General features: G+C 43.4%; 1 protein-coding gene across 2 annotated transcripts in view; it reads right to left on the bottom strand.

The window, feature by feature from the left end:
• UTP14A (UTP14A small subunit processome component) overlaps positions 1-15,425 on the bottom strand; it is a 413,069-nt gene that overhangs the window by 74,319 nt on the left and 323,325 nt on the right. For both annotated transcript variants that reach the window (XM_078688447.1, XM_078688446.1), the window contains exon 13: positions 9,167-9,357. In XM_078688447.1, coding sequence (XP_078544573.1) covers positions 9,167-9,357 — 191 coding nt within the window. The remainder of the gene's footprint in view (positions 1-9,166; positions 9,358-15,425) is intronic.

Raw genomic sequence — 15,425 nt, 5'->3', positions numbered from 1 at the left:
GTAATCCCAACACTAATGTAGAGCAGAATGACGTCACCTACCGGTGCGCAGGTTTACTGCTCAAGTTTCCCAAATCCAGTCTGACTCCTGGGGATAATTTGAAGGTAAGGAATCTGCAGCTAGAAGTCTCTATCAGTCAGCGGCAATCGCCACATGGTCCAAACACCTGCTAAACATATTCGGCAGGGTGTTATTATTCAAAATGATTATGTTCCTCCAAAATCTATATACGACCCAAAACTTCCCCCAGTCGATTACATGGGCCTGGTTCCAGAAAACAACAGCTAATATCTGTTCCTTACTATGGATGTAGAGGCCTGCCAGAGTGGCCTATGGTAACTGCGTCAGTCCACATAATAATGGGAGGTTAGGCATGCGGAGGTTCGTTTATACTACTTGGCATCAAAACTTCTGAATGCGAATGACTGGCTGATGAGGGAGGGCAAGACCCAGCGTTCCGTCTTGAAGTGGCACGAATTGGTCAGGATCAAATATTTAATATACTATTTGGAGGCCCGATTACTCAGAACCTACCCAATAACACGTGAGTGGTCCTTGAGTCATGGTGCTCGGCACTAAAATGGACAGACTGGGACCGGAAAGTTAGTCATGAAATCCCCCCATGGGCAGATACTTGGCTACACTATACAAACCAACCTTGAGGGCTCAGAAAGTAGGACCTCACTTGGATTGCCAAAATGTGGGCGACATATGGCAGGGATCCAATTTAAAGTAGTTTGTTGAGCTCCAAAGCAAATGTTGCTAACATAAATCCCACTTCAAACAATATTTCAAGACGTGGCATGCATTCTATCCCCATAAGACATTTCTGAAGTTTGCACCAGAAGGCAGCCCACTCGAGGCACAAATTCTCATGGGGCCCAAAGGTAGGGGAGGCATCTCTGGTATAAGATCCCTAGTTATTAACTCCCCAAGCGCTCTCTAGCACCTAAAGGCCAAATGGGCAAAATTGACAAACTGGACTGGAGGGACGCATGCATGTCCCCAGATGTTTTGGTGATCCCATCAAGACTCAGACTCATTCAATTCAGTTATCTGCACTGGACCTATTTCACACCTTTGAGTCTATGGAGGGTCAATAATATGGTGGCACCGACATGTAATCATTATCAATATGCAGAGGCCCACTTTTACCACATCACATTGTAATGTCCTACCATTCAAGGATACTCGTAAAGAGTGTTTGTGAAGATCCTAGTGGTGTTGGAAGTGGCTGTGTAACACTCCCCAAGAATAGCTTTGCTTGGTATCATGGAGGACTTTGCTGGACTGAGGGGGGAATCGCACACTCCTTGGTATTGCAACTGTATTAGCAAAGCCTGACATTGCCATATGCTTCCCCACCCTACGACACTGGTGAGCTGGATGGCGGCGATGGATTAGTGTGCCAAACTTGCTGGTCTGTCCTTCATATTGTTGTATAACATGATAAAATGTAATAGAATTTTCATTATTAAAAAAACCCAAAAGAAATCTCTATTTTAATCAGATATCCCAGTCATTTTGCCAGGATTTATCGTTAACCATATGCAGAGGTTCCATAACAGAGGACACTGCAAAAGACCTCTAAGGGCACTAGGGTTGGTGTTCGCCGACTGACACCTCCATCTGTCAGGTTGGAGACCAGATCCTTGGAAAATCATGATCTTGCCGTGAACTGCTGCGTGCAGCCATTTCAAATGAAGAAGCCCACTAACTGCTAGAGAGGAGTGCAAGAGAAACCCTTGCATGAAAGGAAGGCTGTCTAGAAGAGCTGGCCTCAGAGAGATTGGTTAAGACACACAGATGATCGGCTTATTCTGATCGAAAGAAGGACTGGCAGCCCTGAAGAAGGTGTTTTTACACCGAAACATGTTGACACACACATAGGAGGTGGCGCACATTGTTTGCGCAGTATACCTCTTTTTCACCATTTTAATAGTACCAGCCCGGGGTCAAATAAAAAATGTTGAGACACCCCACGAGCCAGGCACTTTTTAAACATCACTCACTAAAAAAAACGCACTCACATAAAAAATTCCCTCACCTACACCACACATAGCCATTATAAGTGCTCCCACGTAACCGTAGGTCGTAGCACGCCGCATCCCGTAGAGGGGTGCGATGACCCCGATGATGAAGCATGACACCAAGGGGCCTGTTGGTGTGTGAGGGGTACCAAAAACAACCAGGGTGTTCCCAACCATCGTAGGGACACCTCTTCCCTTTCTTTGTGAAATGGATTCTCTTTGTTTATAAAAGCCAGCTAAGGGAGAACGAATCCATTTAAGATTACTCTCTCTCTCTCCCCCTTTTGTTAACAGTGAATATAATATTACGCCAGCCTTCTGTTTCAGTAATTGACGCCAAGCATGTGTCACTCAATTGAGGGAGTCCAAGACTCCGTAACAACAGGATGGGTTTCCGAACAAAATTTGTTGGAGCGCGAGAGGTTGCGCAGCCTCCCTTTCAATATAGAGATGTGGTAAATCTTGTTGGTCATGTAACCAGTGATAAGCTGCTGAGCACTGCACCACCCTGTAATATAATTCTAGATATGGGGTGTTTAACCCTCCCATATAGCATGCGAGTGTGATGACCCACCACTGTACTCTGGACTGCTTACTGGCTCACATCAAGTGCAGGAGTTTGGATCGTAATTCTGCGAAGAATGACTTGGGTATGAGTATAGAGATATGGTGAAATAGGAATAGGAACCTAGGTAGAACTATCTTTATAAGTGCTATCCTCCCCATTAGGGACAGGGGAAACCCAACCCATCGCTCAATATCTGCTTCTAATTTGTGCATTGCTCTTCGAGATGTTTTGTATTCCTAAGTACCTGAGAGTCTGTTGTCCAGCATAGGGGGTATTCCAGTTCTATGGGCCTTACTGCGGTAGTGAGTAGTAATATTATGGATTTGTCCCAATTGAGTGGGAAACCAGAGAGCCTTCCAAAGCTCTCAAATTCTCATAGTATAGGGGGGAGGTTGGTATCTGGGTCCCGGACATATAGCAGTGTGTTGTATGCGTACGTCGACACTATGAGGTTATAACCTGGGACGCGTAGATCGATGTGCCCATGTTACTGATGGAGCAAGAATTCGCACGAAAAGCGTCTTGCTTGTATTCAAGAACCTCGCATAACAGTAATAGAATATAACCAACATGTTTGTCTTACTAATTATCCATTTATTCTGACATTTTGGGTATCCTAGTGATGCTTGCATATGTGTTTATTAACTGTAATACGCTTGCTATTAAAATGGCCGCTGCTTGGCGGGGTTTTCTTCTGCGCATGCATTGGTCACACTCACGTGACGTGACGTACTCGCAGTTCTGGTGGGAACTTTTCGCACTTGCGCACTCGACTTAAGATGGCCGCTATGTGTTCTCACATGCCGATGCTTGCCTCGTCGCTTTCTGCATTTCTGTTCGTTTGCACTAAATATTAATGCTATAAGTTAGTATAAAGTAAGGGGAGTCATATAGGGATTCCTGGTATACAGTGTATTCATTTATTTTCTGTGTTTTCGCTTACTTTTCATGTACCGAAATCCATGGGCATGAGGGATGGGAATACTCCATATTGAACAGCCTTTCTGCGCATGACAGTTTTCCGCCAGTGGATGAACTCTATGGCATTCAACACTTGCCAACCCGAGGTCCCAGCCAAGATGTGCCTGGGAAGATGCACCTTCGCCTAGCAGAAGAAGCTGACATGTACTAAATGTATCATAATTCATAGATGCGCTATTGTAATATTGAGACCTAAGTCATGGAAACCCCAAATTCAATAGGCGGTCCCAAAAGATGTAAATTAGGACTTGTGAAAGTAAATTCTGGTTGGTGTGTTGACCTGTCCTACTTGAGGACCAATCGAAATTGGGGATTCTTACACTTGCAACATTTGGGGGGTGGTACACTGACCCGAAAACAGTATAACTAGCCTAGGTTTAGCTAGAGAAATTGTCCGACTTGTCCGAATAGCTGACCTGTCACTGATCCAACGCACTCAATAGGTGACTGATACAGAGAGCTGCGGAGCACTCTGTCCGTAATTTCCACAGACCCAAGCGGGGGTTTTAAAGAACCTTAAGTGCTGGCGGAGCACTTTGCTGGGGAATTCGATAACCCAATCGGGGTTCTGACTGATAGCTGCAGAGAGGGTGTAGCGCAGGCGTTGCTACCGAACTGCGGGTGCTGGTCTTTCCTTGGTGGTCCTGTACTGATCCTAATCTGGTTTTTCTGTCCTGGGGTGTCCATTCCGCACCTGCTGGCCTACTGGAGACTGTCCTTCCTTGGGGTTTCTCCTGTCCTTAACTGACCCGTGGCCAGGGTTGGTCTTCACACCGTTCTAGGTAAATATAGTGCTGGGAAATCTATTCTGCATCTTTCATTCTTCTTTTGCTTTAATAAAGACGTACTCTTGCATATTTGATTTTCCATGCTTTCTTACACTGGCAAATGAAAAAGTCATACATTATAGTTGTTATACTAGCATGTTCCATTTCTTCTCATCCCTTAAGTACGTTACTGCATACAGCTTATGAAATATAGATGTTCCTTTTTCTTTACCCTCCTTTAGCAAACTAAAGTAATCTGCTCTGAAATATTAGCGTGTTCCACTTTTACCCTCCCTATACTCACATGTTACTTTTTGAGTCTCTATAGACCAACTAAATTCTCGTATTGTGCCCTCTTTTGCCAATTGTATACATTCTAGTATGTTCCTTATCTTTCCCCGTCCTTTAGTCACACTATGACTAGTCAAAATTCTTGAAAAGTCTTACTAGCATGTTCCCGGTTTTTTACCTTCCTTTAGAATTCTAAATGGTTGGCTTGATTTATTTCCTATATGGATACGTGCTCTTTATAATCTTAGTTATTGACAGTTTATTGGCTGTAAACCTAATGCTTAATGAAACTGACGAATTTTAGATAAAGGTTTTTAAAACTTCCCGAGTTTGTGGTTATTTTATGAGTGCAAATAGAGTAAATAGTGTTTGTATTTTTGGTATCTGCCTTTCTTTTACAGCTAGCTCCCTGATCCATGGTGGTCATTAGGTACCCGTAACAGTGGATTGGTAAGTCGGGTACATTGGAAATAAATAGGAAGGAACAAGGGTTACTGATAGTAGAGTGTAAGGTTACCCGATTAATGAATATGGTGAATTGAATTTTTATGGGCCCAATACGTATATGGTAGATTTGTTAGTCGGGTGACCTGCGCGCTCTATCAGTACTCAAGGAGAGCGCATGCTAGCGGTTTAGCCATCAGTGTTTACAATAGGGGGTGGGGTGACAAAGGGCAGCCCCGCCTCGCCCCCCTAGTTAATTTTATCAGAGAGGTGATGGTGTCTCCCACCCTGACCCGAGCCACAAGCTCAGCGTATAAAGTATCTATTAGCTTTAGGTAAACCTCCCCCACCCCGATGCGGTGAGCACAGCTCGCATGAATGCCCACTCCATGGAGTCAAACGCCTTTTCAGTGTCTAAGAATACCGCTGCTGCCCTTATATTCAGGTCAATTCGCTTTATGACTCGGAATAAAGTGCAAAGATTGTATGATAGGTTTTGTTCTGGGACAAAACCCCCCTGTTCCGCATAAACCACACCTGGCAACAAGGGTACCAATCTGTTGACCAAGATCTTGGCATATATTTTAGTATTGACATTTAATAAAGACAGACGTCTATATGAGGAGAATTCATCTGGAGGTTTACCGGGCTTAAGCAGTGTGACGATTAGTGCCTCTCACATCGATTTTACCGTCGATCTTGTTCAGGCTACGCTACACTGCTGTAACTGTTTTAGATCAGGGTCAACAGTAGGCTCAGAGGTGTCTGACCTCATCTCCGCAGAGGTCACGTCCACTTCTCGTGGTTTTATACTTTTAAGAGGTTTAAATTGCAGTTTAGGCTACGTCTTGTCAGTTTTGCCCATCTTGTGCCTTTGAGGGCTCTGCTGTAGGGCTAGTTGAGGTACTTGATCAGCTGCCTGGGGGGCGATAAGGGGATCCCGCCAGAGGGTCCATGCGTTGTGATGGCTAGTGTGGTTCCCTCTCCAACAGAGCTTCCCTGGCATCAAGGCTCACTGATTATGGTTAGTCTCCCGTATAGTTGCCACTAAGAGTGTGGTAGGCCTCTGTGCCCTTTGCCGTGTCACAAAAGTTAATCAGGGCTCTTTTTTTTGGATGCTTTAATATGTCTTCGCTGAGGAAGAGACTTCTGTATGTCTCCAATCAGTATCTCTGGCCCCCTGCAGCGCGAGATCTCAGTTTAAAGCAATGGGGGCCACCTGCAGCCGCTGTGTCGAATTTACCTTGCACATACGGTCCTCTCCTCAGCTGCGCCTTTTGCTAATGCCTTATCTGGGCACTTAGATCTGTTTGTGCTCCAAACTCACTAGATGTTCGATGCTGCATCACTTACATGGCTGACGCCTTAGGCCTCATGCAGCGTGAGGTCCCAGTCTGCAGCTATTAGGGCCTCACTACTCCATGAGACCTCTGCAGCTCTGGTGTTTATCCTTATCCTGACTCCGGGGGCAGAGTCAGCACAAGGCAGGAGGAAGGACTCCATGCGGCTCTGTGGCGACTGAAGGTACCCCTGTAGGAAGTAGAAGTTGTAACTACAACAGATCGAGAAGAATACCATACTCATATCAATGTATAGAGTTGTGGGAATACCGCACAATTCGTGTGAGTAGCTTTATATGTGTTTGTTCGTACCTACCCTTTGTAAGTCCTGACGAAAGCTCTACAGACCGCCTGGCCCAATAGAGCTGAAACATGTCGACAATATTACCTGAGTAATACCATACAGTCCCGTAACTTGGCCTACTAATGAGTATTCGCAATTTTTAATTAATGAAAGCTTGCCCAAATATTAAATTTTTCGTGGGCAATCCTTTTCATTTTTATCCTATCCATTTGGGAAAAATCCTTTTGTCTCTGGACACTGCACTCGAGACTGGAGGTGCCTCTGGATGAGGCTAGCAGTACACACCAAGAGGAAAAACCCGATGATAACTGCATGAATGACAGTGTGGGGCGGAGGAAGCAAATATACCGCTAACTAACTATACACTGACTTCTCTGAGGGTTTCCTTACTTTGCACTGAACCAAAAGTCAGACAGTGTAACAAGTGTCCAATTTTGTTGATTGCTACTGAATATTTTCGGGGAAAGAAACGGACACTGTTAATTCCTCATCCCTCCCAGTTGATTAATTGCGTTTATCCTTACCTCCCTGCATCTATGTCCACTCGTCACCTCTCTCCAACCTCAGTCCCTGTTATCACTCGCCTGGGAACGTGGAGGCCTTGCGTCACAACGGACTCTCTGCCCCGGAGTTTACCAGCACTTCGCACACCATCTGATCAGTGACAGATAGACAGCTAGGCGCACTAAGTGTCAGTTCAGGCTGTCTGCGGTCTCAAGTTGTCCCCTCCTATCGGGCTGCTGCTTCTGTTCACGTAATTCCGGCATGGGCAGCCTCTCTTCTCGCCCGGCCCGATCGCTGGTCCGATAGTGCCTCGGGGGCAAAATTCAAGGTGAGCCACCTCCCAAACAAGTTATATCGCTGCATGCATCAGGATTATGTAGGACGGTAGTCTGGGTTCTCGGACCCTCACACGGTTGTGGCCATCTTGGAGCCAGGCAAGCTCCGCCCCCCCCCCAGTAGCCCCTCATTTTCTCGTCTATTTCTCCTCTCCTTTACTGAGGGAATGCATGTGCACACAAGCTACAGGAACTTGAGGATAGCAGCGACATTGTTTGGACCAGGATGGAGTCAACATGACCTCTCCCAGTAGCCCAATACAGTCTAGACTCTGCCTCAGCCATGAGAGTTGGCGAGCCTGCAGAACCTTAGGTATTGTGTGTCAATTGTAAAAAAGTGAACTACTGGACCAGGAACATGGCTAGTCAATGCTTGGGTGCAGTGTGGTAAAGCTTTCATACTGATGGTTGTGACCTCCTCTATTCTAATTTTTCTTCTCTGGTGGAAGTGAAGTGTATGGACCTGCTACTGTTATGAAGATTGCTGCCAGTTGAGCTGTTGCACAGACTGGTGGAAATAATGGTTTTACAAAGACCTATAGTGAAGTCTTGTTTACCACTTTATCTTAGGCAAGCTTACCACCTTTAGAGAGTCAGTCTCTGCTTTCATCCTGTAAATCTAATCTTTGGGTGATCCTAAAAAGGCATTAGTCATTATACATGTGGAAAAGCACTCTATAAAAAGCTAATATAAATAAATAAATGTTGGAACAGCAGACTCAATTTTCTGCTGGTCTTTAAACCGGTCTGTCTCCTCCACAAAGAATACCGAAATAAAGGACCAGCATGTGTGAGAAAGGCTAATAAGTAGCTGTAATAGACATGTGATTATTACTTTCCTTGTTTTCCTATTTCAATGGTAATAATTATTTGGAAAACTAAACAAGTTTATTAGTAATATAACACTAGTTTACGCCACATAGTTCCAATAGCAGTGTATGTATTTTGAACACCTTCTGCTACAAGCTTAACGTGATTCCTTTGATATTTCTACACACTCCACACAAGTCATTATTTCAGAATACAATGATTAAATATTGAGACGGCCTCTACCTAGAAATCAACAGATGCCCATTGCAAAAGCCCCCCGGACATGTTGAGCGCGGACCCTATTTTCGCCATGCATATTAAGCCTGTTGCATACCCGTCACGACATTTATGTTAGAAATCAATATCCAACTAGATGAGAATTCAAAAGACACAGATTGAAGGATTACCAGCAAAATGTTCTAGAGTATTTTCTCTCAATCGAATAAGCCTTCCTTGGTTTCATAACTGAAGCATTTAAGTGAGCGTGCATACATTCCCTAGAGCACTACTAGTTGCATCCTTGGGTAGCAAATACTACACATTTGCCAGCCTATACTAATCACATGATGCAGTTTTTTCAAATTGTAAAATGAAATGAGGCTATTTGCAATGAGTGAACTTGCTAATATCCTTTCATTTCGTTTATAGATGTGTTTTAGTTTCACATATGATCTTTAAAAGCATAACTTGAGCCGCGAGAGAGTTATGATGCTGTGGTAAACTTAACACAAGCCTTGCTTTTATTTTCCTATGAGACAAAGGGATGCTCTGATGAGACTGTATCACACTCACCTTTTTTTCTTCTTTTTACTGAGTTTTAAACCTGTACCACCCCATTCTCCCCAGCCAGGTAGTGTGAGATCAATGTTCTTTGGTTTGCTGGCATTCTGAGCATTACGTTTCTCCTTCAGGAAGTCCTCAATTACATTATCGCCAGCAAAGGCTTCCTTGATAATCATCTTCTGATCTTCCTCCCTTTCATCCTGCAAAATTTGTAACAATCATATTTGCTGTTAGTAAGTAAAAAGGTGGTAATTTGTCGATATTCACAGGTAAAGTAAAAAACGTCTTGAAATGTGCACAAACCTGAGTAAAAGGCAGAGGAGGATTCTCCAAAAATAAATGTTGATGAAGGGTCACATCAACCACTGATTCAGACATCCTTGCCATGAAAATTCAACAGTCCCCCACCTATCCTAAGCGTCCGCCCACGAAAACCTAAGGCTGATTAATCTGCATAGCTCTACCTTGAAAACAATACAACCTCACCCCAAAAGTATTTTGCGAACAGCAGATCTTCAGTACAGGTCAAATCATAGAATATACACATCATGCAATGCACAATGAAACAGTGGCATAAAGCAGTGATTCAGTAAACTAGGACCTATTGCAGAAACCTGCAACAAAAATACATTACCATAATAATGCAGTTAAGATTCACCAAAAGGGTGCTAAAGTTTTTGCTAACATTTGTTGATCACAGTCACTAACTGACTGATATCAATATTGTTCAACAATGAGGATTCTCAAAACATCTGACAAAAATGGATACTTTGTTACAAGTCACTAATCTTTATTTTTTGAGGCCACAATGATGTGTATTCTTTAAGCAGAACAATAACAAAGACAAACATGTCAATCGATTGACGTTGTAACCTGCAAGATAACAAGCAAATGAAAAGTAATGTGTCTCAACATTTAAAGAATGCATTTATTGCCACAAGGAAGGCAAGCCTACCTCATGGGTTAAGAGTTAGTGATGTTCTTCAATCAAAATGCAGATTTAAAAAAAACCTACCAACCATAGGCTATACAGGCACGCAGACCAACCTATATGACTGTTGAGTCTGAAAACTGTCCAACAGAAAGTAAGGTCTGCCCCCTAAGGCATTAAGTGGATCCTCTTAGGTCACACATGCCTCAATCTATGCACCTTGAAAACTAACCAACATAGTGGCGGACAACTTTAACAGCAAGGTCAAATGAAGAAAACAGAAAATAAAATAAGAGCTTTACAGGTACCTTCTCCAGCAGTAAACCTGCACTTTTAGAAGTAGTTTCTTTGAATCACTTATCTGGGCTCTGCAGGTGAATAGAAAGAGCTTCTGGGCACTCTGTCCATGTCATGAGTCCCTGTATTAGTTGGAGGTTTCTGCACAGGCACGGCCTTCTGAATTTCAGAACGGCCTTCAGGCTTGATTCCGGCCAAAAAGGGAAGATATAATGCAGCTCTAAACTCTACAATCACCCACAGCAGCAGAGCCCAGCAGGGCCAAGTACAAAAGGTGGTCAACAAGAGAGAAGAGGGAAGCGTCAGTTTATATATCAACGCTCACATAACTGGGCAGAAACCCACAACTAATCAAATTCAATGCATTCACAAAAATCCAAACTCCAGCAAATCAGGCCGAGGCACAGTTGCTCTCCCAGAGAGGCGTCTGAGTATGCCATATCTTAGAATGCAATAAACTATCCCCTAGCTACATGCAGAAACCCAGTTATGCCTTCCAGGAGGCCGAAACTTGACTATAGTCCCTCCAGACAGCTTTAAATGCAAAGGGCAGCAGAGGGGAAAAGCAGGAGGTGGTTGTCTTACGTCTGCACTGGGAACATACCAGAGGCAGCTTGCTAGTTAGCCTTCACACCCTATGAGAAAAATAGGGGCTCTCTGGTCTTTGCACTTAGTTCAAGAAAAGGCAGCATAAATATGACCTTTATCTCAGCATGTCCTTTTGTTCTATGCTGCACAATCGGTTTCTCCATTTCCACCGCTGCTGTTATGATCATTGCTATGCTTCAGGGCGTTACTGGTCACCAGTTTAAGGAATGAAAGATTCCATGGAAGCTTCTAATTTAATAGTGGCTAATCTTTCTCCTCTACACTTCATCAAGCATCTGTTACAGTATTTGTAAAGTCTCAGGCCTGTTCGCTTCATCCTCTTAGGGAACATTCGTGCACCATGCCAATTGAACCTGGCTGTGATGCACCATGTCAGAAAAGGAGAAAGTGATGCATAAGGCATTTTTATAGGAGAAAAGATTGCTTTACGTTCTTACAGTCCACCTGGGGTACCTTTGTTTTCTGTTTAGAAGAAAGATCATAAACACAGACCTTTTATTCAGCAGCAAGACTTAAATCAAGTTATGATCGAGGTTGTTTCCTATTAAATGCATTTGTACAAGGGACACAAATATTTAACTAACTTGACTTACAAGGGGCCGGTCATATCCTGTATATTAAAGAGGGAGAAGAGTAGAAAACAAATGGCATTTAGGACATTTTTCATATTGTGTAAAGGCATTAGGAGTGGGCATGCAGCAGCCATTTTTCAGTATTTCAAAGTTTCAATAGTTTCTGATATTTTGAATTAGTTTGCATTGGTTTATCGACATGATACATCATTTTTTAATCTTAGACCATTCTTCCTAAGCATTCAGAACATGTGAACTTCGTATTAGCTAGACTCCCATCAAACACACTGGATGTGTTAGCCTGCAAAATATGAATCTGAAAAGGAGGAAATGGAGTATCTTGGATTTAGATCACATGCTTCAGTCTTCTCCATGGATCCAATGAAAATATTAGCCACCTTTGAATGGGCACTTCCCAAAGATTTTAAAGAAGCTTCAAGTTTCCTTGAATTTGCACATTTCAACTGTCAATTCATTAAAGATTTTACAGCGATAATCGGCCAAATACCTCGTGTCTTAAAAAAGGAAAACATGGAAGGAGGTCTTTGCTTGTATGATTGCACTGAAAAGTAATTAAATATGCCCAAAACACAGTTCACTCAAGCTCCAATGTTGTACCACCCTGAAACCTAGTAGACTGATGCTTGTAAAAGCGACGTGAAAGGTGCTTTGTTACAACTGCATGAAAGTTATTGACGAGAAGATCCTGTTCTCTATTTATCTCATGTTCTGCCTTAAAGTGAATGAAATGGTTAAGTATTTGAAAGATAGTTACAAGCTATTAAGATGGTGTACAATGAAAGTAAAACTGTTTTGATGGGCACCAGGGAACATTTTGAAACTTGAACTGATGATCAGAATATATATCTACATAAAAGGAACAGTCAAGCAAGCCAGATGGGAATTTATCTTAGCACAGAACTATTTAATGTCTGATCTTGCTCCTTACCACAGCGCAAGGCAGGCACGCCGGACGTTACCCTCTTCCCTCCTCCAGCCGCTACCGGGGTGCACAGTGTAAGCACACTGCCACAACGGGCCGCTCAGCTGCTTTAATACGGAGCTAGTCTGCTCCTTAACCTGTGGCCGCATTAGCAGCACGCGACCAAAGACCCAGCAGCTTTAGGGACTACAATATGCAAGCCACTGATCCAGCACAAAGCTTCACTGCCCGCCAGCGACCGCCATCTTCCTGTTTCTCAGGCCCACACACACACTTTTCCAATCTACACAGATTTTTGGTGTCTAATCTTCTCAGAGCTGTATTTTTGGAGTCATGGATGTGCCTGTCGTCTCTTAATTGCTGTTCCCCCACTTTTTGGGCAGATGGCAGTTGATTGCAGGATTTTTGTCTGATTGGTGTCCCCAGCCAGCAGAGCCACACTAAAACATCCAACTTGCCGTGGGCTCTCTAGCGCCACCTCTTCCCACCAAAAGTTAAATGTTTCAATGGGACATTCTCCAGTGGCTATTCGACGCCAGAGTCCTTTTTCTACCCAGCCTGCTGCATTCGAAAGTACAATTGTCATTTGGGTTGAGCCTGATTTCTGCATACAACCCGCACCAGGCACATTGCCCTCCCCGCACTCCACCACCCCAAAACACAAGGAAAAGCTTGAACAGCACCTTTATGCATAGGACTTTATCTTATTTGATTTAACCCCAAGAAGATTAGAACTGGACTAGAATCAATTGCAAATATACTTTAGTGATCAGTACGCAAAGGTCATGAAATCTAAAGAGATGGTCTTTTTAAGAAATTCTATGACGTCAAAGTTTTGCTGTGTTTGGAGTAAAATGTCCTCTGCATAGTAAATGACCACATACCCCTGCTCAACTGAATGTGAAACTGCTATTCTAACTTTTATTTTGGCCATGGCGTCACACTAATCTTACATGTGTACAGAGTCCTAGGCATGTCCTTGGTTATTGTGATTTGTTCCTTTGTGATCTGGAGGAGTGCACAAAGCTTGCCCTCACAGTCGGCACAGCTCTACTTTCAAGGCCTTATACGAATCTCATAAAGTGGTGATGGCAGCGTAATTGTTTTGTGACTCAATGGTGTGATAAGACCTTTTTTTCTGTGTCAAGGAGAAGAAAGCCTGGCTCCTCTCATGAAAAGTTATGTGAAACCCCAAACCTTGTGCTAACATCCTGCATGGCTGCTGAATGAGTTTAAGTGCAGTGAGTGTGAAGTACATGTATGGTAGTAGCCAGGACTTTGTGTTGTACGAGCCGGGGCACTGGGGCCTATGGGATTCATTTTGGGTGCTCCTGGTTTAGCATGGCAAAAGGCAGATAATGAGGATAGCTTACTCAAAGTATGGAAGTATCTCTCCTGTATTCATGCGGCTCGAGAGCAGAGACCAAACACTGAAGTGAGGAAGGAAGGAGCCAGGGCTACCTTTACAGTTTCCATGAGGACTTTGTTATGAAGGGCTGCCAATTAGTCATTCTTGAGCACTGCTCTTTGGGAGACGGGATGGGTGATGATGCAGTTCTGTTGGTCTAGGTGATCAAATTTCTTGGCAGTGCCTGCACTGTTGTCTTTCACCACTTACTGTTAAAAGAGCCATCATTAAGCACAAATGCAGTGTCTGAGGAGAGCCGACCCAAACCACACCACTTTGTTACAGTTCCAAGTTCACGATGAAGGAAGGGAGTTCTCCAAGTACTATATGAAGAGCTGTTATGCAACCTAGTCTAATTCTTCCTGATAGCCAGTCTCCCAGAGAGTAGGGGACCTTACTTTAAGTCTGCATTTTCTCCTGGAAAAGTGAAGAGTCTGTCTGACCTGCGTTAATGCCGGTCTTCTTGTTGAGAGAGTCAAGAAGAATGGCTGGTCCTGCAGGAAGAGAATTGCAGCATGTGGTGTAACAAGCAAAAGCTAACAATCTCAAAGAGCTAATCCAAGAGTGACTTGTGTGTAAAGGTGTGCCCCAGTGTGCCGGTACAGACCCGTGTGAGAAACATTAAGGCTTTTAAAGATCAAGTATCACAGTGCCAGCCGGCAGTCTAAAGGACTAGAAAAAATAGACTGGTGCTGGCGACCTTGAAGAAAGTGAAGCCGAATTGCTGCCAAAGAGAGAAACCCAGATCAGTCTAAAGGCTGCAACTGCCGAAGACCCACTCCTATGGATGACGGACTGGAATCTGCAACTACTGAAACAACTGTTTGAAACTGGCCAGAAATGCTATGTAGTACTTATCTCTGCCATGAGATTAAAGTACTTTATTTTATATAAAAGATAAGCACTGAATAGCATAATACGTTACTGTGTCTGTTGAGTTCTGAGCTCTTGTTCCACACTTTACCCCACTTGAGAAGTCTTCGAATGCTCCCCCTCGCTACCCTGAGAGTCAAGTGCAAAAAGAGCTGTACTTAACCCAGTTTGCAGAGCCACTGCAGGATGTAACCCAGGACTCCAACAACCTCAACTCCCCTGACCAATGAGCAAATATAGGAAATATAGCCAAAATGAATATGGAAATAGGGAGCCTAAAAATTGAGTTCAGCTACAAAAGTGAAAGGAGCTTCTATTAAGAAAATAAGTCTTAAAACTGTTTTTGACTGCTCATTGAAACCTCGCCTGTCTAAACTTTCTAAATGATCATACAATCCTTAGGTCAGTTTTGAACCTTTGCACCAAATGCTTGCTCCTTGAGATAAATAAAGCTGGTTGGTGTTCCGGTGTGTAAACTATGTATCGTAGGGTTCAAGATCTGAAGCATGCTCTTAATAATTTTGAAATGTAATAAAAAAAAAAACATTTTTATTCGTTTTGAAACCACCAAAGTACAGTTGCATTTAACTTTCACAATGTAATCAGCCATGAACTAATCATATCCCCAGTCCATA

Source organism: Lissotriton helveticus, chromosome 4_1 (assembly GCF_964261635.1).
Source record: "Lissotriton helveticus chromosome 4_1, aLisHel1.1, whole genome shotgun sequence".
NCBI classification, from domain to species: domain Eukaryota; kingdom Metazoa; phylum Chordata; class Amphibia; order Caudata; family Salamandridae; genus Lissotriton; species Lissotriton helveticus.
The sequence above is the reverse complement of the archived record's forward strand: the minus strand, read 5'-3'. Positions and strand labels throughout refer to the sequence as shown.